At 43.9% G+C, this 24,445-nt stretch overlaps 2 protein-coding genes across 2 annotated transcripts; one reads left to right on the forward strand and one right to left on the reverse strand.

The window, feature by feature from the left end:
• The first annotated feature begins 6,334 nt into the window (after nt 1–6,334).
• LOC133891446 (protein FLX-like 1) lies at nt 6,335–11,421 on the forward strand. The gene is made up of 5 exons (XM_062332159.1): nt 6,335–6,909; nt 8,650–8,882; nt 9,249–9,412; nt 10,697–10,773; nt 11,007–11,421. Exons 1-5 carry the CDS (start codon nt 6,436–6,438, stop codon nt 11,100–11,102), a joined length of 1,044 nt encoding a protein of 347 aa, XP_062188143.1. The 5' UTR covers nt 6,335–6,435; the 3' UTR covers nt 11,103–11,421.
• A 1,642-nt stretch (nt 11,422–13,063) lies between these two features.
• Nucleotides 13,064–23,479, reverse strand: LOC133890684 (SH3 domain-containing protein 3-like). Its single transcript, XM_062331179.1, has 10 exons — nt 23,301–23,479; nt 20,773–20,895; nt 20,398–20,467; nt 19,146–19,294; nt 14,672–14,773; nt 14,382–14,579; nt 14,220–14,282; nt 14,042–14,131; nt 13,887–13,961; nt 13,064–13,565 (listed from the first exon to the last, which is right to left on the reverse strand). The coding sequence occupies exons 1-10, from the start codon at nt 23,358–23,360 to the stop codon at nt 13,449–13,451; spliced, it is 1,047 nt and encodes a 348-aa protein (XP_062187163.1). The 5' UTR covers nt 23,361–23,479; the 3' UTR covers nt 13,064–13,448.
• Nucleotides 23,480–24,445: the final 966 nt, after the last annotated feature.

The following is a 24,445-nucleotide window of genomic DNA, read 5'->3' on the forward strand; positions in this document are numbered from 1 at the left end:
TTGTTCTTCGTTTGGGCTTATTTCTCTTGTACTTACTATAGACACATTTCTTCATGAATTTCTTGAATTTTCTCACAAAGAAAGCAATCTCTTCATCATCGGAGCTCTCATCTTCACTTGAGCTCGATTCTTCAACTTGCTTGCTCTTACTTGCCTTAAATGCTACTTCTTTGTTCTGGATGTTGAGTTTTGCTCAACAAGGTTCTTAACTTCATTGGCTTCCTCCTCCATGAGCTCGTGAGCAAGAATTCTACCAAGTATATTACTTGGTGTGAACCTTTTATAGTCTCTTATTTCTCGGATGAGAGTGACCAATGTGGGATTTCTTGGCACAAAACCTCTTAGCAATCTTCTCACCACTTCGTGATTATCTATAAAAGGAAAGGATGGAGAACACTAAAAAAGAGAGGACCCCCCGACGAACAAGACCGAAGGAACCGAAAGTGTGTGAAGAAGAGGACGCAGACACTCGAACCAGCTCAAGTCAAGCTAGAACACGAGAGCCTCAAGCTCTTTGTAAACGGCTCTCTCCTTAGAACCAGATACATCATTGAAGAATTCCCTTCAAGGATAAATATAGCGCTCACACAGGAGTAGGGTGTTACGCCTCCGTGCGGCCCGAACCTGTCTAAACCCCGGTGCACCCATCTTTTCCTCGCATTAGGGCAATCATCTCCCGCCAGCCATCGCATTTGTTTCCGTTCCCGCTTATTTCCCAAACAAGCTTTTCCAGGATCATCCCCCCGGCCGAATCTCTAAAAAGGGGTCTCTCGGGATCCCTGCGACAGGAGTTCACCCTCCGACAGCTTATATATCGCAGACGCCACTTATGCCTAGGTCACCTGCAAGGCAGATTATGTCCAGGGTGCCCTGGAAGGCATTGCATAGCTTCGGTCGTATAAATGCCACGCGCCAGGGCACATCCTTGGTGGATAGTGTTGCGGTCACCCCAGGCGTTTCCCTAGGAGCACGACATGCCTACACACCGCGGGTGTAGCATGCCTAGGTCATCTGGAAGGCAAGACCGCCTAGGTTTGCTGGAAGGTACTGCGTAGCTTCGATAGTGTGTAGGACCTTCGGCATTAATACATGCCAGGAGTCTTACCAAACCTTCGGCAAAAACGGAGAGTCTTACTAAAACCTTTGACAAAAATGGAGAGTCTTACCAAAACCTCCGGCAAAAACGGAGAGTCTTTCTAAACATTCGATAAAAACGGAGAGTCTTACCAAACCTCTGACAAAAACAGAGAGTCTTTCCAAACCTCCGACAAGAACAAAGAGTCTTACCAAACCTCCAGTAAAAATGGAGAGTCTTATCAAAACTCCGACAAAAACGGAGTATCTTACCAAAACCTCTGGCAAAAACGGAGAGTCTTATCAAAACTCTGGCAAAAACGGAGAATTTTACCAAAACCTCCGACAAAAACGGAGAGTCTTACAAAAAACCTCCGGCAAAAACGGAAAACCTTACAAAAACCTTCAGTAAAAATGGAGAGCTTTACAAAACCCCTGGTGAGAACAGGAAACCTTACCAAAACCTCCGGTAAAAATGGAGAGCTTTTACAAAACCTCCGGTGAGAACGGACAACATTACCAAAACCTCCGGTAAAAATGGAGAGCTTTACCAAACCTCCGGTAAGAACAGAGAGCTTTACCAAACCTCCGGTAAGAACGGAGAGCTTTACCAAAACCCTCCGGTAAAAACGGAGAACTTTACCAATCCTCCGGTAAAAACAGAGAGCTTTTCGAAACCTCCGCACGACGGGGAGCCTTACAAAACCTCCGCACCATGGAGAGACTTCTGAAAACCCCCGCAATGGAGATGTTTCTTCGAAAACTCCGTCGGGCAAAAAGATTCTGAAAAGACCTAGCGGGAAAGGTACCCCAGCATCTTGAAGGCTAATGCCTCCGTGCCAAAAGAGTACGAAAGCCGCAGGTCTCCAAAAAACACCGCACACTGGTCGAAAAGGTACCGAGATCTCCCTCCCTATAGGGGAAGGTATGATCACGTGACTCAAACACGTATGGTAAAAGGTAACAACGTTACCCTACCATCTCCTCCGAAAACACCTTTTACATTTTATTTTATGAGGGTTATACTAACATTTAATAAAAGTCCACGCCTTATGGCACATGAAACATAGTAGAACCCCCGATTATCCATTGTTGAGACAACAAGGCCGGGCAACGGCTAAGGGTCGAGAGGGTCGCGAACCACCTCTTCCACCTAGCCTTCAGCTTCGCCTCCGACGCGCCGTCGCCAGGCTCCGGATGGAATACCTTTGGAGCCGGGCAGCGGCCAAGGGGGTCATGGACCCTCTCTTCCGCCTGGCCTTCGGCTTTGCCTCCAACGCGTCGTCGCCAGGCTCCGGATGGAATACCTCTGGAGCCGAGCAACCGCTAAGGGCCGAGGGGGTCGTGGACCACCTCTCCTGCCTAGCCTTCGGCTTCACCTCCTACGCGCCATCACCAGGCTCCAGATGGAATACCTCTGGAGCTAGGCAACGGCCAAGGGCCGAGGGGGTCACAGACCCTCTCTTTCGCTCGGCCTTCGGCTTCGCCTCCAACGCGCCGTCACCAAGCTCCGGATGGAATACCTCCAAAGTTGGGCAACGGCTAAGGACTGAGGGGGTCGCGGACCACCTCTCCCGCCTAGCCTTCGGCTTCGCCTCCGACGCGCCGTCGTCAGGCTCCAAATGGAATACCTTCGGAGCCAGGTAGCGGCAAAGAGCCGAGGGGTCACAGAACCTCTCTTCCGCCCGGCCCTCGGCTTCTCCTCTAACGCACCGTCGCCAAGCTCCTGATGGAATACCTCCGGAGCCGGGCAACGGCTGAGGGCCAAGGGGGCCACGGACCACCTCTCCCGCCTAGCCTTTGGTTTCGCCTCCGACCACCGTCGCCAGGCTCCGGATGGAATACCTCCGGAGCCGGGCATCGGCTAAGGGCCGAGGGGGTCACGGAACCTCTCTTCCGCCCGGTCTTCGGTTTCGCCTCCAACGCGCCGTTGCCAGGCTCTGGATGGAATACCTCCGGAGTCGGGTAGCGACTAAGGGCCGAGGGGGTCACAGGCCCTCTCTTCCGCCCGGCCTTCGGCTTCACCTCCGACGCACTGTCGCCAGGCTCCGCATGGAATACCTTCGGAGCCGGGCAGCGGCTAAGGGCCGAGGGGGTCACAGACCCTCTCTTCCGCCCAGCCTTCGGCTTTGCCTCCAACGCGCCGTCGCTAGGCTCCGGATGGAATACCTCCGGAGTCGAACGGCGGCCAAGGGCCGAGGGGGTCACGGACCCTCTCCCCCGCCTTGCCTTCGGCTTAGCCTCCGATGTGCAATCGCCAGGCTCCGGACGGAGTACCTCCGGAGCCAGGCAACAGCTAAGGGCCGAGGGGGTCGTGGACCGCCTCTCTTGCCTAGCCTTTGGCCACGTCTCTAACACATCATCGCCTTCAACCCGGGTAGTTGCTAAGGAACCCAAAGGGTCAAGGACCACCTCCGGAGCTCATCTCCAAAGGTTCTAGAGAGACTTTGCTGAGTCAGAAATCTGGAACAAATTAGGAAGGAGTACGCAGTAACCAGGCCCGAGGAGTACGCAATAACCGGGGACGACGAGGTCGCCACTACTCCACTCGGTTCTCCTTAGTTACCTTACGTATCCACCGGTCATCAGAAAAACTAGCCGCCGCCTTCGAAAGGGGCGAAGAAGTACGGTTTGGAGGCACGAGAGCACACACGCGCGACCACCCATTCGAAAGGTCCTCTCGCATTGCGATATGGAGGGAGACACGACTGTTCCTGAAGATCCACGTTATATTATTAAACAACCAGTACATCCAGGGGATACAAACTAAAACAACCGTACAGAAATTGCCACAAAGAACATGGATCCCTACAGAGCAAAACAAGGCGAGAAAGAGTACAATGTGACTAAGTCTTCCTTAAAACATAATGTAATCCATTGATGTCTAAGGGTGAGTTGCCTAAATGATTACTTCTGGGCACATCATGAGTAATATCTCTCATTTAGGATTACATTGTGTTTAGGATTACTTCTAAGCACATAAGGGTTGTGTGCTGATTCTAGTTGGTTTATTTTATCCTTCTAGGCACATACAAGTCCATTTAAGATTATTCCATCAATATCTAACAAATCATATAGATGAACAACAAAAGATTGATGTTACTGGATTCATTATGAGTACTACTTTCATAATATATAACTCTTTCTACTTGAAATAACATATTTTCATAGGTATTGTTAGTCAAATTTTCATATTAGAGACCGTATCAATGCCCTAATAGACTCATATTTGGGACCAGATGGAGCAGGGTAATAGCTGCACAAGCTCTTTTGATTGATTCCTCACATGCATTGAGCAAAGGAAATAGTTATTATCAACCTTTGGGATAGTTAAGATCAATATGGATAGATGGTTTGTGTTGACGATTGGTGAACTGTCGATCTTATAAATTTGTATGAAGAGTAGGGGATGCTTCGAACAGACAAATCAAACATTGCACACACGATCTTATACAGGTTCAGATCTCCCTTAGGATAATAGCCTTACGTCATATTGGTCTTGTATTAATCTATATGATTGTTTACAAATGGGTGTTTGGCTAGCTTAGATGGATCTAAGCCTAATCGGAGGGCTCCTTTGTATGTAGTCAAGGAGATTGGCTAATACATATCTAAGTTGTAGAGGGCTCCAGAGTGCAGAGTTTATGAGAATCAAACCTCCAACTTTTAAAAGCACCAAAGACCCATTGGAGGCTGATGACTGTCTAAGGGCCATCACCAGAAAACTCAAAGTCATCAATTGTGAGAGTCAAGAGAGGGTGAATCTAGTAACCCATCAACTTACTGGATCAGCAGCAGAATGGTGAGGGAATTACTGTGAGGCATCAATAGATACTGATGCCATCACTTGGAAGGAATTCTGTGAAGAGTTTCGGAAGTACCATATGCCGAAAGGGACTATGGAAATGAAGGCTGACAAATTTCGTAGCCTAAAACAAGGATCAATGATAGTAAACCAGTATATCTGGAAGTTCATCCGTCTTTCTCGCTATGCCCCAAAAGACGTATCAACAGACAAGAAGAAGCAGGATCATTTCAAGAAAGGACTGCAGCGCAGCTTGTATGTCTAGCTCGTGCCTGTCGTCTACCCCGACTTCAACACTTTGATGAACAGGACCATCCTTCTAGAAGAGGCCCGTGCGACCTTGGAGGCAGAAAGGAAGATAAAGTTCTCTGACCAGGGGCAGCATGGCACTAGGTCCCAGGGGACAAGTCTCAACCGTAGGCAGAGATTCTAATATCGACAGCAGCAAACTATACAGTATCAGACTTCGGGATCCAGATCCATTAAGCGTGAGAGAAAATAATTACATGCCATATTATGATTTTGAGTATTAAACTCTCTTTCTAAGAACTATATACACTCACTCTTGTGGCGACCTCATGCACGACTATGATGTTCTATTGGACAGATAGGTCTATTTCCCTCATTCCAAATATTCTATTACATAAATAGCGACCCGTCCAAGGATCTCCAATAAGTCGCTAACACCATCTTTTGTGGTTGCATGCCACCAATTGATAGGTAAAGTCTAAAAAGTTAAGGGTCAGTTTGTGATTGTTATGCTACGCTATACTGTGAAATCAAGTCTTTTATTAGAAATTTACTAAATTTAATATCAATTTTCTATTATGGCTCCTAAAAAGATTTTTTGGATTTAGATAATGAAAAATAAGTTTTTGGCCTCTTCTCTATGTAGTGAATACAACCCGGCTCCTAAAAAGACGATTCTATCAGGGTCAGTTTGGTATACGTGACGTCTAATAGGTTAAGGGTCAGCTTGTAATTGTTATGTTGCACTATACTGTGAAATCAAGTCTTTTATGAGAACCTTTACTAAATTCAATATCAATTTTTTGTTATGGCTCCTAAAAAGATTTTTTAGAATTAGATAATGAAAAATAAGTTTTTAGCCTCTTATCTATGTAGTGAATACAACCTGGCTCCTAAAAAGATGATTCTACCAGGATAAAGATCAGTTTGTGATAGGTGACGTCTAACAGGTTAAGAGTTGGTTTGTGATTGTTATGGTGCGCTACACTGTAAAATCAAGTCTTTTATGAGAACCTTTATTAAATTCAATATCAATTTTCTGTTGTAACTCCTAAAAAGATTTTTTAGAATTAGATAATGAAAAATAAGTTTTTACTCTATGTATTGCATACAACGTGGCTCCTAAAAAGATGATTCTAACTAATTGTACCATTCAAATAAAAAAGAAATAAGTGCTTTTTAAAAACCAGTACTGTATTATACAAATTCCGAGGTTGCTCCTGCAAAATCAACCTCCTCCCTCAAGCACTTCTTGACGAAAACAGTTTACCCTCACCGCGTCATCGGTAGGGTTCCGGCGAGTCCCCATGGCCGGCCGCCATCGCAACCCGCTGCCCCCATCCTTCCCTCGTGGCGGCGGCGGCAACCACCCGCCTCCTCCTCCGCTCCACCACCCCCACCTCCCGTCCCATCACCACCTCGACGACTACCGCGAGCTTTCGCGCCTCCCCCCGCACCACCACCTCGATGACTTCCGCGACCCGCCCCGCCTGCCGCCCGGCCACCCGGACAGCTTCCGCGAGCCGCCATCGCATCGCCACCATTTTGCGGGCCACGGCCACGGCGCCCCCTTCCCGCCCCAGCCGCACGCGGTGGCGGCGCTGGAGGAGCGGCTTGGTGCGGAGATCGAGGAGGCTCACGTGCTACTCGGGCAGAACCAGCGGCTGTCCGCGACGCACGTGGCACTCATGCAGGAGGTCGCCGCCGCGCGGCACGAGCTCGGACGCACCGCGCGCGCCCTCGCCGCTGCACAGGAGGAAGGCGACCTACGTCTTCGCGAGGTCTGGATGCTTTCCCCACCAGCTTCAGTGTGCTAAATTTATCTTTCTCTGTATGCATTGCAAATTTTGGTGCAAATATATACTTATCTCTGCTTGAAACAGCGTGCATAATTTAACCCAGGACAAGAAGATCTGCAGAGCCTTGAGGCACCCCGATGTTAGTTTGGGGTCTGTAGAGCACTAAATTTCTCCTGGTTTTGCAAATTTAGGGCTGAATTCAAAGTTCATAGAGTATAGTTTGCATTGCAGTGAATTTATTTGGGACTAACTGACCATGGAAACTTTAGCCTAAACTAATGCTATTTATCTATTTTCTGCTGTTCTGAAAATAGTCTCCGGAGGAACTTCGGTTTATCCGTTTATGACACTCCTTGTGCAGTGAATTAGGAAACTGACCGTTTCATGACAAATTTTGTGTTTGACACCCTAGTCCACCAAAATTCCACAACAAAGACCCAAACTTGCATAGGTGCCTATATTATGTTGTATTTGCCTTTCATAGTACCAGTATTTGGAAAATATGAGAGAGAAGGGGACAAAGTTGAAAAGGAGGCAAGTTCACCTTATGCGGTCATTCCCCAATAGGTTCGGATCGCCTAAGCAGGATTAGGTGGCTGCCAACACAGGCTAAAGGTGCTAGACTGTCACAGGAGAGTGGTGCCTAGCCACCTAGGCAGGCTAGCCGGCTGCCTTTTAGAACTGTGGTAGTGAGATATCATAGGTATAGAATCCTGGGTTTGTATTTATCTTCACATGCATGTCCACACCAATGTTGCAGTTGAGGTGGACAGTTTGTCAGATCGAATTGGATTGGGACCTTGAACTCATCTTCCTCTCCTTCCTCTTTGAGGTCAGGCAAGGGTGAGAGAAGAAAGAGTGAAAAGGGGGATAAGGTGACGGCAAGGTTGAGAATGCAGGCACCTGTATCGAGTGCCACATTCGCACAACATTTATCCACAAATTTCTCACATGCAGTTGTTTTGTACAACCAAGATACTGCAAAATACATGGCATTACATGCTTAACTTACTTGGGATCATTTTCCTCCAATTTTGTTGGCTAGAGTGTTGTGCACAAACTTTGTCACCAAACAGGTTCCAATTTCTAATTTGCTGGGTGTCAAACAGCCAATTTGTCTTACCCTAGGTAATCTGTTAGATTTTGATGCCACACAGAGCGACCTCCACCTCCCTAGAGAGCCAAAAGTTCAACTACTGAACTACATGAATTGTTTGTACATAGGAGCTTTGGGATGATTATATTCGCTGCTTCAATATGAACTCTACTAGTTACGCTATAAATATTGTTTTTCCACTTACAATCACATATGGAATGTTTTTTTTACAAAAATTGCAACCCATGTATACCTATTTCCTTCTAAGACTTTTTCCAACTTACCGTGTAATATCATGTGAGTCCACTCCTATTGGGTTTAAAGTCATGCAATTCATTGCATGTAGTTCACTTGCAAAACTTACCCAAGTTAATTTATTTTTCTTTCTTTTTATTATTTACACTCTTATGTTCACTTTGCATGACACTGCATAATTTTGCATCCGTTATAGGTTTGAAACTGCGTAACTTTAATAACCAGCTTTTTGATTTTTTAGCTAGAGCTAAGATACCCTGTTTTCATGTCTCTTTGAACCAAAGCTGTCTTACTTGAATAGGTTAGTGCTGCCCATGTCAAGTATAATTGACTTGTGGTTCGGATTCTAATATGAAAAATATTTTTCATAGGTCTATGGGAGGTCAATGAAGATGGAAGGAGAGCTCCGAGCAGTAGATGAAATGAGGGTGGAACTTGCGCAGGTTCGTCAGGACATTCAAAAGCTGGGTGCAGTGAGGCAGGAACTCATGGGTCATGTCCAGGGGTTAACACAGGATTTGGCTCGTTCGGCAGTGGAATTGCAGCAGGTGTCTGCACTAAAAGCTGAGATTCAGGAGATCAGGCGTGAAACACAACATTTGAGGTAGATCCTTGTAAAAATCTTTCATCTATTCCCTCCTTTTCAAAATAAAAGTCCTAAAGTTGTTCAATCTTGTGGCAAATATGGCTGTTCTTGTGCATGCAAGTTTGTTAATGTTTGATCTGCTTTACCCTTGACTTATATTCCCTCTTCTGTCAGCATTATGAGTAAATATTGTCTTGGTTATTTTTCTTTTGCCTTTCCCCTTGTGCTATAACCTTCTTAATTGGTATGCCTAGTCAAAACGCGCCTTATAGTTACTCCAAACTGGAATTATATGCTCAATATGGTATTTAATTGAATTTTGACAAATGCATTTGCTTTTCTTCTTCAACCTTATATGGAACTTATTTATAAAACAACATGCAGATCTGGTATTGAGCTTGAGAAGAAAGGATATGCAGAGAGTTATGAACAGGGACAAGAGATGCAGAATAATTTGATTTCAGTGGCTTCTGAAGTAGAGAAACTTCGAGCTGAGGTTGCTAATGCTGAGAAGAGGTCACAAGCTGCTGTATCTGCAGGCAATCAAGGTACACCTGACTAGGAGGTTTATTTTTGTGGTTTAAACCGTTTAGTAATTCTGCAACTTAAATGAACCACTGGGTGGCATGGCATTGACAATGGAACTGATAAAGTAATGTTCCACAGATGCTACCAGAGTGATACTAAATTCCTTGAATGCCATAAAAAAGTTCTAATTCCCTATATGCCACTAAATTTTTTGAAGTTCTTTGTATGCCATCCATTTTAACTTTGTTTCCTTCTCTGCCATTCCGTCCTGTCTCCAGTCTGAAAATACTGTACGCAGAGTACTATTCACAGGTACTTCATATGCTCAGCGGCTCACTTTTTCTTAAAAAAAAATCAGTGGTCTTCTGTTTCTTTAAAAATCCTAGAATTTTTTTTACGTGTTCTATAATCTATGTGCAACTCATTTTAATTGGATTCACTCAAAAAGTCTCTGTTAATTTAAACTAAAATTCTCCAAAACAGGCTACTTAACTTCTAATAATTGTTAGGGCCTCAAATAAAATCTTAAAAATCTGAAAAAATTCACTAATATTCTTATTATGTGATATATTAATTTCTAAAATTATTTCCAGTCATAGGTTATATTGATGAAAAAGTGAGTTCATTTGTAATGCTCTATTTTTATATGTAATGATAAAAATACATATAAATGGAATATTACAAAGGAACTCATTTTTTTCACCATATAACTTAGGTCTAGAAATAATTTTAGAAATTATTATATCACATATTAAGAATATTAGTGATTTTTTCTAGATTTTTAGGATTTTATTGGAGGTCCTAATAATTATTAGAAGTTATAAAAGTAGTCTTTTTTGGAGAATTTTAGTTTAAATTGTACACAAGATTTTTGAGTGAATCCAATTAAAATAGGTTGCACATGGATTATATAACAAGTATAAAAAGTTCTAGGATTTTAGGAGAAACAAAGAGTCGCTGTGGCTGTGAACAGTACCCCCGCACAGTGTTTTCCGACGGGAGACAGGATAGAATGGCAGGGAAGGAAACAAAGTGAAAATGGATGGCATACAAGGAACTTCAAAAACTTTAGTGGCATATAGGGAATTGGAACTTTTTTGATGGCATTCAAGGAATTCTCTCTATTAAAATTCATATGCTAAGAAACCACTAACTGCAGCCCAAACTCTTGAGTAACTACCATCCTGTGCAGAGAGCGCCTTAATGTTGTGAAATTTAAAATCGTGTTCAGTAATCTGACACAATAAGTTAAGCTGATTACCTGGTTCCATCTCTGTGTACTGAATGCGGCAACCCACTTGCAGGTTATGTTGGAAGCTATGGGAATCCCAAGGGCAATTACGCCACAAATCCTTATAACGCTGGATACAGCATGAATCAAGTATGTCTTCTGGGTTCTGCCTTGCTTCTGTAGAACCTGTCCTCACATTCCTTTTTTTTTTTTTAAAAAAAAAAGGGTCTTTTTGACCCAGCCTTCTTAGGAGGCTTTTGCAGGAGCCGGGATTCGAGCCCCGGCCAGCCGGCTCCTCCCTTGGAGCCTTAACCAGTTCCTATGTCCTCACATTCCTTAATCCTCATTTGAAGCTGCTTCTCAAATCACATCTTATATCACAGGCAAATGCTGCTGATTCTGGTCCCCAGTCTGGACCCGGTACAACACAGGGTTCCTGGGGTGCCTATGACATGCAAAGAGCCTCCGGATGGAGATAAATACCAATTTGCTCGTCCTGCCAGTGAAGTGCAAACATAGGTCCGGCCGCAACTCGGCGGCTTGCTCCAGATAAATGATGATCCACTGGGTGCGAATCATGATGTTGAAAATAATACAGGGCATAGCTCGACGAATGGCACAGGGATTTACTTATAGCTTAGCTTCCGATCAAGGCTCAGCTGTGTAAGGGAATACATAATTTCTGCCACAACTCTGTGGCTCGTTCGCTCAAGATGAACGATGATCGATCGGGTATAAATTAAATCATGATGTTGAGTCAAATGTCAATATATCGAATCATTGTCCATCGGGTCTGAATGATGTGACGTGCAATTGTGCTTGTAACGTTAAACGTAGCTCGCTGCTGTGTTGCTGCGACGTCATGGTTCGTGATACGCGATGTCGATATTGTGCACGGGGAGGCCTTAGAACCACGGCAACAAGAGCATTGTGTCCCGGTCGAGACCCTCACGTCGCGTGCGCCGCAGCTGTGAGCCACCCGCACGTCCTCGTGCACTCTTCCTCACGGCGCTGGGAACCCCCGCGCGTGGTGAGGTCTCCGTGTGCCACGCAATAACCTCTTCCTACGTTTTCTGGTATGACAAACTGGTATTGCCACTCTCTTATGACGGGGATCTCCATTGAAGTGGTACATGTGCTGATTACACGTTTTGACATGATACACATGAAAAAAAATTCGTGAGATTATCTTGAATTGTACAAGCGCGCAAACCCCACTTAGCTGTTGACAAAACCAAGTTTAGAATTGAATTTCCCCATAGGTACCATCCAACGATCTCAGATACTGAACAATAGTTTCTTAGCCGTACCACGAGTCTTCAGATGTTGAATAAAAGAAAATAGCTCACCAAAGGTAGATAGAAGGGAAAAATGCACAAACCCCCCCATAAGTCACTCCATTTTTGAGATTCACCCCCATAAGCCATTTTGTTGCAAAAACCCACCCAACAGTAATTTAGATTTGCAAACCCCCCCCCCCAGCAATTGTTTAATCCAGAAAATAGGTTTTCTTTAATATAAAAAATATGTAAATTCTTTAATAATTTAGATAAAGGTTTTGAAAAATGATTCCTTTGGTGAAATAAATAAAATGAAATGTTTTTAATTCTATCAATCTTATATATATGTTTTTCAATGATAAAATAAATGTTTTAATTATGAGAAAAAATTAGAAAATCTAGAATAATGTTTTAATAGGTTTTCTATATTTTTAATTATGGAAAAATGGTAAATAATTAGAAAATAAAGGGAATTTTTAATTTTTCTAGGTTTTCTATGTTTTTAATTTTAGATAACACATAAGGCAAACGTATAAGTTGCAATGGTATAAAGGGAATCTTCTCTAATTTGTCCGACCGGCCTACCCATTGGCATGGCACTTGACCGCATTCTAGCGCTCGGCCTCTCTTCCGTAGATGCAAAGAGTTCGGCAAGATTTAGCATCAGTCTCCATTGATTTGTCGTTATTTGTGAACACAAATAATAAATAAAATTATATCCTTATTCCTCTAAGGGACATAATTAAAACATTTATTTTATCATTGAAAAACATATATATAAGATTAATAGAATTAAAAATATTTCATTTTATTTATTTCACCAAAGGAATCATTTTTAAAACCTTTATCTAAATTATTAAAGAATTTACATATTTTTTATATTAAAGAAAACCTATTTTCTGCATTAAACAATTGCTGGGGGGGGGGGGGTTTGCAAATCTAAATTACTGTTGGGGGAGTTTTTGCAACAAAATAGCTTATGGGGGTGAATCTCAAAAATGGAGTGACTTATGAGGGGGTTTGTGCATTTTTCCCTAGATAGAACCGTGGAAGACAACACTCACGTGAGAAACAAGCATTCTGAAATTCTGCAGTGTGAGTAGACAGGTCACAGCCCTAATGCACAAACGGTATAGAAGCACAGCAAGGAACAGAGCGAATTACCGACATAAATATCATAATAACGAATAAAATTAGCTCAAGAGTCAATTTACAATCCAGAGGCGTTTAGCAGAAATGGGGTAAGCTTAGTCCTGCTGCGGCGAGGACATGGTAGATACATTGACGATAATTATACAAATGCAAAGCAATATGTTCAATGTGCGCGTAGGCAGGTGCAAACAGACTTGTCCAGACCACAAGAATCTAAGATATACAAGATGCAACAAGTATCAAACCGGTCATAAGTTACACAGGCTTACAGCTCCCCAGTCGCACCAAACTGCACATCTGCAGTGCGGAATGATATTTGCAACAACCAAGCATTGCGCGGTGGAGGCAGATAATCCACTTATGATCTTATGCTTGTGGGAAAACCTTATGATCTTATGCTTGCGGGAAAACTTTATTTGGGGGGATGTTTTCACGCCTCTCAACATAGGAAGCTGGAAACCACCCTGCCTTCCCTCTGCATTCTCCTTCAGCCCAACCGTTGGGAGCAATCTGGTGCAGGCACGAAAAGTAAGCAATTATACATTAAAATAGTATTGACACTTAACAGTTTCAATGTTCTTTGGTTCGACAGGCTAATTCATCTCTATATTGCTTCCACCTTTGTATGGTTCCTTTCTTCAGTGACTGACAGACCGATTCATCCGTACGAGCATGTAGGCAGTCACTGTTCACTACTGGAGGATGACAAGCGTCTGTATACTAATTGATTATGTTTGACCAGATATTTTCTTATGATTTCGTTAACAACAGTTCTGCAAGACAGAGTTATTACATTACTTTCACAGCTGAAACTGTTATGAGAACACTGACCTGACGAACAACAACATAATCACCAACAATTAAGCTCAGTTCCTTCTCTGTGGTGCCATTGAAGTTATGCACTGCCTGCAGCAACAAAAAGGATTGATAAATATAATATGGAAATATGATGTAATTGCTCTTTACTTCCAGTTACTCATTTTCACCTCAGCAAGGAAGTACTGGGCTTTCTCAGCGCGCTTATGAGAAGGAATAATAGGTGGTCCAGATTCTTTCTTTTGCTTCTCGGAGGACATCTACAAAAAAGAATACATAAAAAATTAGAAATGCAAGAAAAAATTGACAACTAATCATAACAATCAGAGTGAAAAGTTTAAACTCCACCTCAGCTTCAACGTCATCAAGTATAGCAGCTAACCTCAAATGGAATAACTTTTCTGCTTCTACCTTCAACAGGACAAATGACCAAGGATAAAAAATAATTGAATGTGAATGCAACAAACCAATGCAAATAGATGATCATATATCATAGGCAGGCAATCTCACCATTCCAACCAGCCGCTGAAAGGTTACCCGTTGCTGCTGAGATTCAACGGCAGCAAGTGCAGCAGCTGCTTCCTTTCCTAACACAGCCATGCTTGCTTTGTGCTCTATCATTTTCGATTCAGACTGTTGAAGTTTTGTCGTGTGCTCAGCAATTGGAGCTTCTCTTACCCGTGCCTTTCTTCTAGCAATTTCAGCAGACTGTTTAAGAAACAAGAAGGATCAAGACACATGGAAGTAGCAATAATTGAAAATTGCTCACTTGCAGCAAGGATCAAGCCGCTAGTACATACGAGGATCTCAGCTTCATGTCTCATCCGGCTATAACGCTGTGCAAGACCACGAGCATCTTCCAGGGGTGTACCCATAGCCATTGCCCTCAATGGGTCTATGGTCTGAAATGCCAATAAATAGAAGAATGTATCTAAATTAAATTGAAGTACCTCATAAGTCATACATAATAGTGCTCTTATACTTCTATCAAAACAACATATATTTCAGAAGGCTGACCTCAAATTTGCATTGAAAAAGGCTGTTCTACGCCCATAATTTTTTTGAAATTATTGTGTATGGTAATCAATTCCATACAGAAGGTACTGAAATCACATGCATCGGAAAGTAAAGGACAAAACAGAGGTAGAACCATATGTATCATTTCATCAATGCTCGGATTATTAGTATCAGAAAACTACCTCTAAGGAGAATTTCAACATTTTGGTAGACATCTATTTCTATTAGAGCACGGTAGAACCGCAACTGTTTAGACTATCCACATTGCCTCGAAACGACCGCCGTCCAATCATGATCCTGTGGATCTTGTCTCCTCTCGGTTGGGCATCGGAATGTTCTCGACCGAGCCGCCGACGATGCCGTGTGTGCGTCTCTTTCCTTCTTTATTGTCTCGTATTGGGGACTAGCTGAGGAATCAAGAACAAAGTTCCCCTCTCCCCTTTCTCCGCCGTCCTTCCAAATAAGCCACTTCCTCATCGTCTCCTCCTCCTTGGCGCTTGCCGCCACCACGCTGCCCTCACAGATTGACGCCCCAGGTCGCCACCCGCTGCTCTTTCCGCTCCCGCTCCTCCTCCTCATTCCCTCCCCTATCCTTCGCCTCTCCTGCGTGCTACCCTTGGCCTCCTGTCCCGCCCCAGCGTCGCCAGATTTGCGCGATGGCGAATCGTGTCGCAACCGCCCCTCCTCCATCCACGTCGGCAGGAATGCTACGGCCTCCGGATGCGTGCCTGACGACCATTTATGTCGCTCTGTGTTGATGTACTCCGGCATCCTCAAGCGCCGTGAACTCCCAATGCTTCCGATGCTCATCTATTCACTCCATCCCGCAGCTTCCACACTGCACTGAAAATCCCCCTGTGAGGCTTCTCTCCATCGTGCTCATCTACTTGGATCTCCCACAGACCATTTTTGCACCATCAGATCTGAAGCTGAAGCCACTAATCAAACTCCAATCGCCCCGGATCGAAGCCTTCCTTTGGCTCCTACATTCGAAGGTATGTATGAGTCCCAAGTTCGAGCTGTGGTAGTAGACTATGGCCGCAAAGGACAGTGCACCCATTGGCGCCGACGACTGTAAGTGCATGCTGCTGTTGAGTCGGCCCGTTGTCGTCGTAGTGGTTCTCGAGGGATCTGATAATCAGTGACTAATATAATGTGATTTTTCTCTCTTTGTTGCTGTTCATCCCTTTTTGACCTTTTGCCTCAATGGTAAGACACGAATTTTATCCATAGTAAGTTCTCCGCCGTCGACTCTTCCTCAGCTCCTCTACTCAAATAAACAGGTCTCGGATGATGTCCATGAGTATGCTGCAAAGCTTGGGGTTTGAAAAGGTCTCCAAACAGATTATAGATGGGTGCAAATCAGCTGTTGTTCTCTACAAGTACAAGAAGACAGATGCAGAAGCGATGTCTGTGTCAAACGATGATGAGAGAATTAATCATTGCATCTGCATACATTCCTGAATGCATTCACATATCCAGATCGGATGTGTTATCCAGTTGCATCAACAAACACTAAGGTGATACCTAACGACCACAACTCTGCTTCAGTTATTTGTTCAAGTAACTCTTTCTTCAACATTCCCATCGTGCATATGGTTGCTTTGTAGGATTTCTACAACTTGGTAGATGTATACCTTGATGCCGTCTTTTTCCCTAAATGTGTTGAGGACCTGATTTAAATTAGGTTTTAGACTTCAGTACAGTAGCAACGTGTAATTTCATTTTTAGTATATGCTTCTTTGGTAGATTCTTCCTGATTTATTTGTTTGTGCTTATAGGTCTGAATATTCCTTTGTGCTATTCTTATCAGATCCAGGAGGCATTTTTTTCATAGTTTCTCTTTTCATGATCCTATTTTCACAGTTGGTTCAAGTAGAAGGGACTAACTTTTCAGAACTTACAGGTACTTTTCTCTGAGAACACATATGGGGTCGATAGTGGCGAGGATCCAAATGAAATCCCAAAGCTTACTTTTGAAGAGTTCATGGTTTGATATTAATCTGGATCCAAATTTGGTATTTTCATTTATTGTTATTTACTTACTTTTTTATTTGCTATTATACGAACTGTACCAGCAATGCAGTGTTCATTATGTCTTTTGCTCTTTGAGATGCTAATTAACTACAATATGGAATCTTCGGAATGGAACATGTAAATAAAGCTTTATTACTGCAACTGGAAACCAAAGCTCACAGCTCTGGTTCGAGTGTTTGACTGGTATTTCTGAATTATTGTGCTTACTTTCTATTTAAAATTAATTAGCAAAAAAAATGAAGATTACTAAAAGAAGCATATCAACTTTGGAGTTTAGTAATGTATCTAAAGTAAACAATTTAACTAAATAAAATCGAAACAAACGACGAAACATAAATATAAAAAACTATCATATCTAAACATATTTAGAAAGGAGGTTTGTTCTAATAGCAAGAAAATCTTTTTGAAACAACATACGACTCTCAAAACATAAGATTTACCGACGAGGGTTACTAGTTACTATTTATGGGCTAAACTGAACCACCATGGACTTGCAACAATTTTGTTATGATACTAGGATCATTAGGGGGATAGATATCCGCCGGGAGAATAGCCGGGCAGCGTCGGCTGATAGGGGAGGGATTTTAGACTATAGACTAGGGTGACTTAGAATATTGGGGAAGACTTAGATTAATTCTTCTCTCGCTTGATTCCTTGACCTGATTACATGACTTCTATAAATAGGGCTCCCAATAGAAAGTCCCTAACCGAATCCAACTTTATCTCTAAACCGAATTATCTCTTACCAAATTGATCTAAACTAAATTATTTCTTACCAAACTTATCTATACCAAATCTAAACAGATTTATCTCTTGATGTCCTGAAGCTGCAAGTGACAACTCCACCCCTCCTGTGACACAACTCGTCCTTGAGCTTGGGTGGAGGCCATGGCGGTGTAAATCTTCTGTTTGCACCTTGCAAATTTGACTAGATGATGATGTTAGCGATGACACAACACAATATTGGGCCTGCATGGGCCACGCGAGACTTTCTGTGGCTTGATGTGCTGTAACAGATCTTGTGGCCGAGCAACGCCGGATCCCGATGGGGCGTGGACCTGCAGGAATCCTGTGATGCGACGGCGACGACAAGGTGCGATCCGATCAACGATGCGGACGCGGATCGGGCAGAGCCGGCCACCGGTGTCGAAGAAGGGCCAGCGTGCGATCTGGCGGTAAGCGGCGTCGGCGTGCGGGCCGACAGCACAGGTTACGCCCGGCGGAGACAGGTGAACCTAGACGGCGTCGACGGTAGTGTCGCAGCCGGTGTTATCGTCGTCATCGGAAGCAATAGCAGCGCCACAACCTTTGTGGTAAACCCAGACTGCGTCAAGAATGTGGCGGTGCGTGATGTCACATCCGATGTAGCCAAGGAAGATGGCTCCAGGAAGGATGTGACCGTGCGGTCCAAGTTCGAGGTGACTGCCATTAGTTGTGCGAGTTGCTCCTTGAGGGCGGCAAGCTGAGCTGCAATCATCGCGTCCATCCTGGTGCCCAAGACCGAAGTAAACTGATGTTATAATCCTAGGATCAATAAGGGGATAAATATCTGCTGGGAGGACAGCCAGACGGCGTCGGCTGCTAGGGGAGGGAATTTAGACTATAGATTGGGGTGACTTAGAATATTGGGAGAGACTTAGATTAATTCTTCTCTTGCTTGATTCCTTGACCTGATTACATGACTTCTATAAATAGGGCTCCCAATAGAAAGTCCCTGACCGAATCCAACTCTATCTCTAAACCGAATTATCTCTTACCAAATTGATCTAAGCTAAATTGTTTCTTACCAAACTTATCTATACCAAATCCAAACAGATTTATCTCTTGCCGTCCTGAAGCTGCACGTGACAAATTTTACTCAAACATGAAAGATCTCCAACATTTTGGATATTCTAGGATGCAATTACTCTGGTAGCCAATGACAACTTACAGTACAAATACATCAATGTAGGAATCATTTAGAAATTTCGTGAAGTAGAAATTCTAAAAATAAGTCACATTAAAGGGCTAAGATATATTAATCTTCCATTGAAAAAATATTCCATTCCATTGAAATTGGGGTAGTTGAACCCTCAAATATGCACTCCCCATCCCACCTAAATTCTCATGCCCACCAACCAGGTGACCAACAAGAGACTTCAAACCCCTACACCTAAATTCCCACCAATGATGTCCAACCAAACAGGCTCTGTGTGGGAAACTAACTCAAAGAACAGCAACCTGCGAAGATAAAATTCTATTAAAATCTTCATACTCTTTCTCAACGTTTCTCAAAGCACCTCCGTATAGTGATGTGGCTTTTGCAAGGGCTTCGTCACTTGCATTATTTTCACCTCCATATCTAAAGCAGTCCTCTGAAAATTTCGTTCCTGCGATCAAAAGAAAGAAAGGATGCAGGTGTTTCACTCACCATTTCACCAGATGTTGAATTTCAGGATTTGTATACAAGCGTAATAACATGCCTTTCCAAACAAAGAAGAAATGATCAAAGGGCTGATTAGGCCCTGTTTGGAACTAATGAATTTACTGGTATTGTGCAGAAATTTACAGGAAGCATTTCAATTCTTGCATAAACCTGGAAAATTTCCAATGTTTCAAATGGGGTTTTAAATTTTTCCACCACTATTTGTCAGAAACCAAAAGATAGCAGACAAAATAATCATGGAACTTATTTGATATTCTAGATGATCATATTTTCATTTTTCTATTCTGGAAATGGTTATAACATTCTAACATGCATAATTTTAAAAGGACCGGTCCTTGACAAGTTAGCTGGTTGACTGTTTACTTGTTGGGCCGGTGTTTGTTTAAGGCATAAAACACATAATATGCATCTTTGCCACAGCAGCAAACGGAGGTGAGGCGGCAAGCAACTTGGGTTTTTGCAACCTGATCCTCATGTCCAGGGATCATGCCCCACTCCCACCCATTTTTCCAAGTATTTGAACCTTTTGCCCGTGCGGCAGCCGGCAATCAACCATTGGTTGGACCACACAAGGTTTTTCCTGGTTATACCTATAAGACACTGCTTTGACTGGGTTTCGACTGGTTTAGAAGCAGTCAACTTACATGTCCAATCAAATAGCAAAACCAGACCGAACAAGGCCCCAGTTCTAGTTTTCTCCATTAAAACTGCGAGTACGGTATGGTATGGTTTTTCAATCTACTCTAAAAATACACTTCATAAAATATTCTGGTGATAACAATTGAAAAGTAGGGGTGATTCTTCTCAAGCTAGCAAGGGATACCTATATACCATCCTAGATAGGTACAGGCAGATGTTATCATTCTAGCTCATACTACACTAAATTCTGGAGGTTAGGTATTATATCTTCTAATCCTCATTAATGACACTACCATGGGGAGAAAATGTAAATAGGAAAACAAAAAATCACAATAGTGATTTTCCCATTCCATGAGGGAATCTCAGTCTGACAGAATAAACCAAGAACAACCGACATGAACTACATACCCACTTCAATATGCCTGCTTCCAATAGAAACCAAGCCTTCAGCTGCTCTAACTATGTCCTTCTGGAAATCCTGTTAGCATGCATACATTAGATGAATTTAGTAACTGCCATCATAAAACTCAGTAAAGCATATGCTGCAATCATACAATATTCACTTCAATATACAATGCTGCATTGAATGTACAAAGATTATGTGTGATGCACTACAGATGGTTAAAGTTCATACTTCAATAGGATACATTTAGCAAGGTAGTTCCTTCAGCCAAGGATTCCATAACGAAGAGGATGAACAATGTTATTGCAACATAAATTTTTGGCCAGGTGTTCACATCACATAGTAGGTCTTATGGCTATCTATAATCCTCCCATTCTTACCCTTCCAGAACGAGTAGAAGTATACAATTTCTCAAGCTGTTGATGTCTCTGTAGTTCAACCTCATCAATTACAACGGCATCTGAGTGGTCATAACCAGTACTACTGAACTGCTTTATAACAGCCTGAAAATTTAAAATACAAACATGTAAGCAAGGAAAGAATTGACCTTAAAGCACCAGTGGAAATTACAACCACAAAATTTGTAATTTCAAAACAGCAACATGAGCCCATAAAGCTATAAGTGATGTCATGTTTAAGTTTTATGAGCGATAGCTCGGTTGGTAGAGCCTCCAGTTGAGAGACCGCCTACCCATGCTTGAACCCAGGTGCTGGCAGGTCGTGTGAGTACCTCCCTAAAGGGTTTGGTACCCCCCTCTATTAAGACAGAGACAAGGGAACGTCTTCTCCCCGTGGTCGATTTTTTTTATATGTTTTCATATTTGAGCTATGACAGTTGTTGCCTCAATTGGATGATGCACACAGAAGAACTCAAGAGTAAACAATGCATAATCATACTATAGAATACCCTCATTCCTTAGACTGATTATGTTTTTATAAGCATGCCTTTATGCAACAAGTAACAGTATAGGAGGACATTTGAAAGAAGTGCATCATTTATGTTTCTTGACTTTCTTGTAATTAACTAACAAAAAAGGTTTAGGGTTGAAATTTGAAAAGGGAAACTGCAACAATGCACAAAATTATGTGTGTAGCCACTTCCATATATAGTGGCATGACAACTTTTCCATTGATATCATTATGGTAGGAAGTACAGATGGCCAAGAAGTAACAATATAGCTGTTAGAACACATGATTGCAGGAGCAAGCTGTCCGAGTACCATGGTTTTAAAAGCGGTAAGGCGAGGCATGACGACCCACCCCCTTCCCAACACCTTTGTGATTATGAGGTAAGGTGAGGCGACACCATACCCAACCCAGCAACAGAGAAACAGCAGCCAGGAGGAGGAATAAAAAAGAAAAAGGAAAAAAGGGGGAGAAGGGAGGGGGCTGGCCCAGCTCACCAACCAACCCATACCCCTTCCCTCCAGTAATGCCCTATGCTTATCTACTAGCTCTCTCTCTCTCTCTCTCTCTCTCTCTCTCTCTCTCTCTCTCTAACACACACACACACATCGCAGCGCTGCCGCTCGGTCCCTGTCTCTCTCTTGCAGCACTGCACCACCATTTGCTGCCCGTCTCTTTCCGCCAGCCAACCACTCCATATTCCAGGCGCTCCCATGCCTCTCACTGCTCTGTCCCCTGCCAAATCGACTGCTGCTGCCGCCCCCTTCCAGATCGACCGCCACATCTAGCAGGAGGGAGCGCTCGGCGCTGGAGCCAGTAGGGATGGGGGAGGCGGCGGTTGCTTGGCCTTGCTGGCCAGTTCCCTTCACATTCTTCCTCTCTCCCTCATTCTTCACTGCTTTTAGTAAGGCATAGTGCGCTGCAGTCGGTGGGGTGGGGGAGGCAGCGGCTGCTTGGCCTTGCTAGCCAGTTCCCATAACATTCTTCATCCCTCCCTTATTCTTCACTGCTTTTGGTAAGGTGTGGGTGACACCTTGCCGTCCCAGAGCGCCTTTATGCCTAGGCAACGCTTAGGCAGCGCCTTAAAAACCATGTCAAGTACAAGAGAAAACCATAGTGTAGGCATTTTACGATATAAAAAAACTAAACTAGGAACACAATCAATAACACCGAAACGATTGGAAGGAACAAACTATTCATCTTCGCCTGAAACTATGTATGGCATTCCTGGATTTTTGCGTGAATATGATGTCGATGGGACTGCAGCGGAGGCAGGAGCCAAAGTAGTTTTGCACACAGATTCACAAAAAAAGCGCACACATTTCCCATTCGTACCACAAACATGTCTCCCAAACAGAATGAGATGCTGAATCTCACCTTACAGAAGGGACACATTTTCACATACCTACTCAAAGGAGTCAAATCAAGTGTGTTATACGCTTCAACCAATATAATTATATAATCACCCAATTTTTTCTTATCGCACTCCCATCAAGTAAAAGGAACATTCTAATCCACACAGTGCCACAATTATTACTATGCCTCAGCTGACACTAGAACTGCAAGCGTTCACTTCAATGCCTCTACTCCAAACACAAAACCTTATCAGAAATATTATTTTCGACAGCCATCGAGACAGCCATCGAATCAACGGACTGCAACCGTGGCTTCATTCTAGAGCTACAATGAACAGTTAACTGTCCAAATTCGTAATAAAATTTAACAGGATACAAAAAATTTCGTGCGCACCCTAAAATCAGCCCTTGGCTCCACGCTCGACCCCACGACTCGCAGATCCACGCGGTCCAAGAACCGCAAATTCGCAGCGAAACCCCGAGACCCCCAAAATCAAGAGCAATCTCGCCATGTCCTGGCGGCGGCCTCGCCAACACATTGCACAGCTAAAACACCGCGAAATCACGGACATTTTATCGCACATCGGCAGGAATAAAGAACCACGAGGTGGAAGGAAGAATCGGGTATTCGGGTGTGGGATCCGGACCTGCTGCTGCTTGGCGACCTGCTCCTTGAACTTGCTCGCCTGCTTCCTCAGCGCCTCCATCTCTTCTCCAGCTCCCCTCCCCTCTCGCTCTCGGATCCAAATCCTCTGACGGCGCACAAGCCGCCGTCGCCACTTCACTCTGACGGCGGAATCACGCCCGTCCGTCCGTCACTTCTAGACGTCGACGGACTCCATGCCCGGCCCATGGAAGCCCAGCCCAAGTGCAACCTGATCTTCACAGGTGGAAAGCCAACCTCTTTCCATTTTTCTCCCGGTTTCCATTACGCCGCCCGCTGATAAGTGGACCCACGAGAGCAACGGGCGGGGCGGTTCAAAAAATTTCCCCATCTGACCATCTCCAGTTCTCTACGCTCCTGACCCCCACCCCACCCCTTCACACACACGAGAGCGAAGTGGAGAGCTGCTCATCGCCCACTCGCTGTGGTCGTCGTGGGGTTCGATCCAGAGGCTTCCAGTCGCCGGGCATGGTGATCCTCGCCGGGCATGGTGATCCTGGACTGCACGCTGGCCGCGGCGGCAGGGTCTCCTCCAGCCCGCTTCGGAGGTCCTCGCCTAGGGTTCCGCAGGAGGCCGCCTCGCCGCCCTTCGACGCCATCCTCCCATACCTTAGGTACTGCCGAATTCGCTCTCAAGAACTGCCTTCGTGGCTTAGATATCGCTTTAGTGCTGTACGAACCCGTGTGGGTTTCGCCTCGTCCGTGTGTTTCGAGGAGAGAGTTTCCGTTGCTCCTTATGTACAGGTGCGTGTGCTCCTATCTGAGGTTCTGCCGTTGATAGATTAAGTGTGGTTGTAGGAATGAGAACGGCGACTAGAGGGGGGGTGAATAAACGTCTCAACAAATTTCTTTTGAAATAGATGGTCTTTTCCTATTTCTTACACAACGTATCTCAAAACGCTCAAGCGGAAGCAAAAGAGTTAAAGAGACAAAGCAATAAGACTAGTTCCATGACAACATGACTCCACAGATGGAATATGAACCATAATTTTCATTCAAGATCATTCTATGTGTCTTTGTGCACAAAAACTCGCAACTTCCAAAGAAACTAGAGAAGATGGACACCAGACAAGATTATCCTCCAAGATGATAGTCTAGTGGCAAGGGGACTCAAGACCCGCTCAAATA

Source organism: Phragmites australis, chromosome 14 (assembly GCF_958298935.1).
Source record: "Phragmites australis chromosome 14, lpPhrAust1.1, whole genome shotgun sequence".
Lineage (NCBI taxonomy): Eukaryota > Viridiplantae > Streptophyta > Magnoliopsida > Poales > Poaceae > Phragmites > Phragmites australis.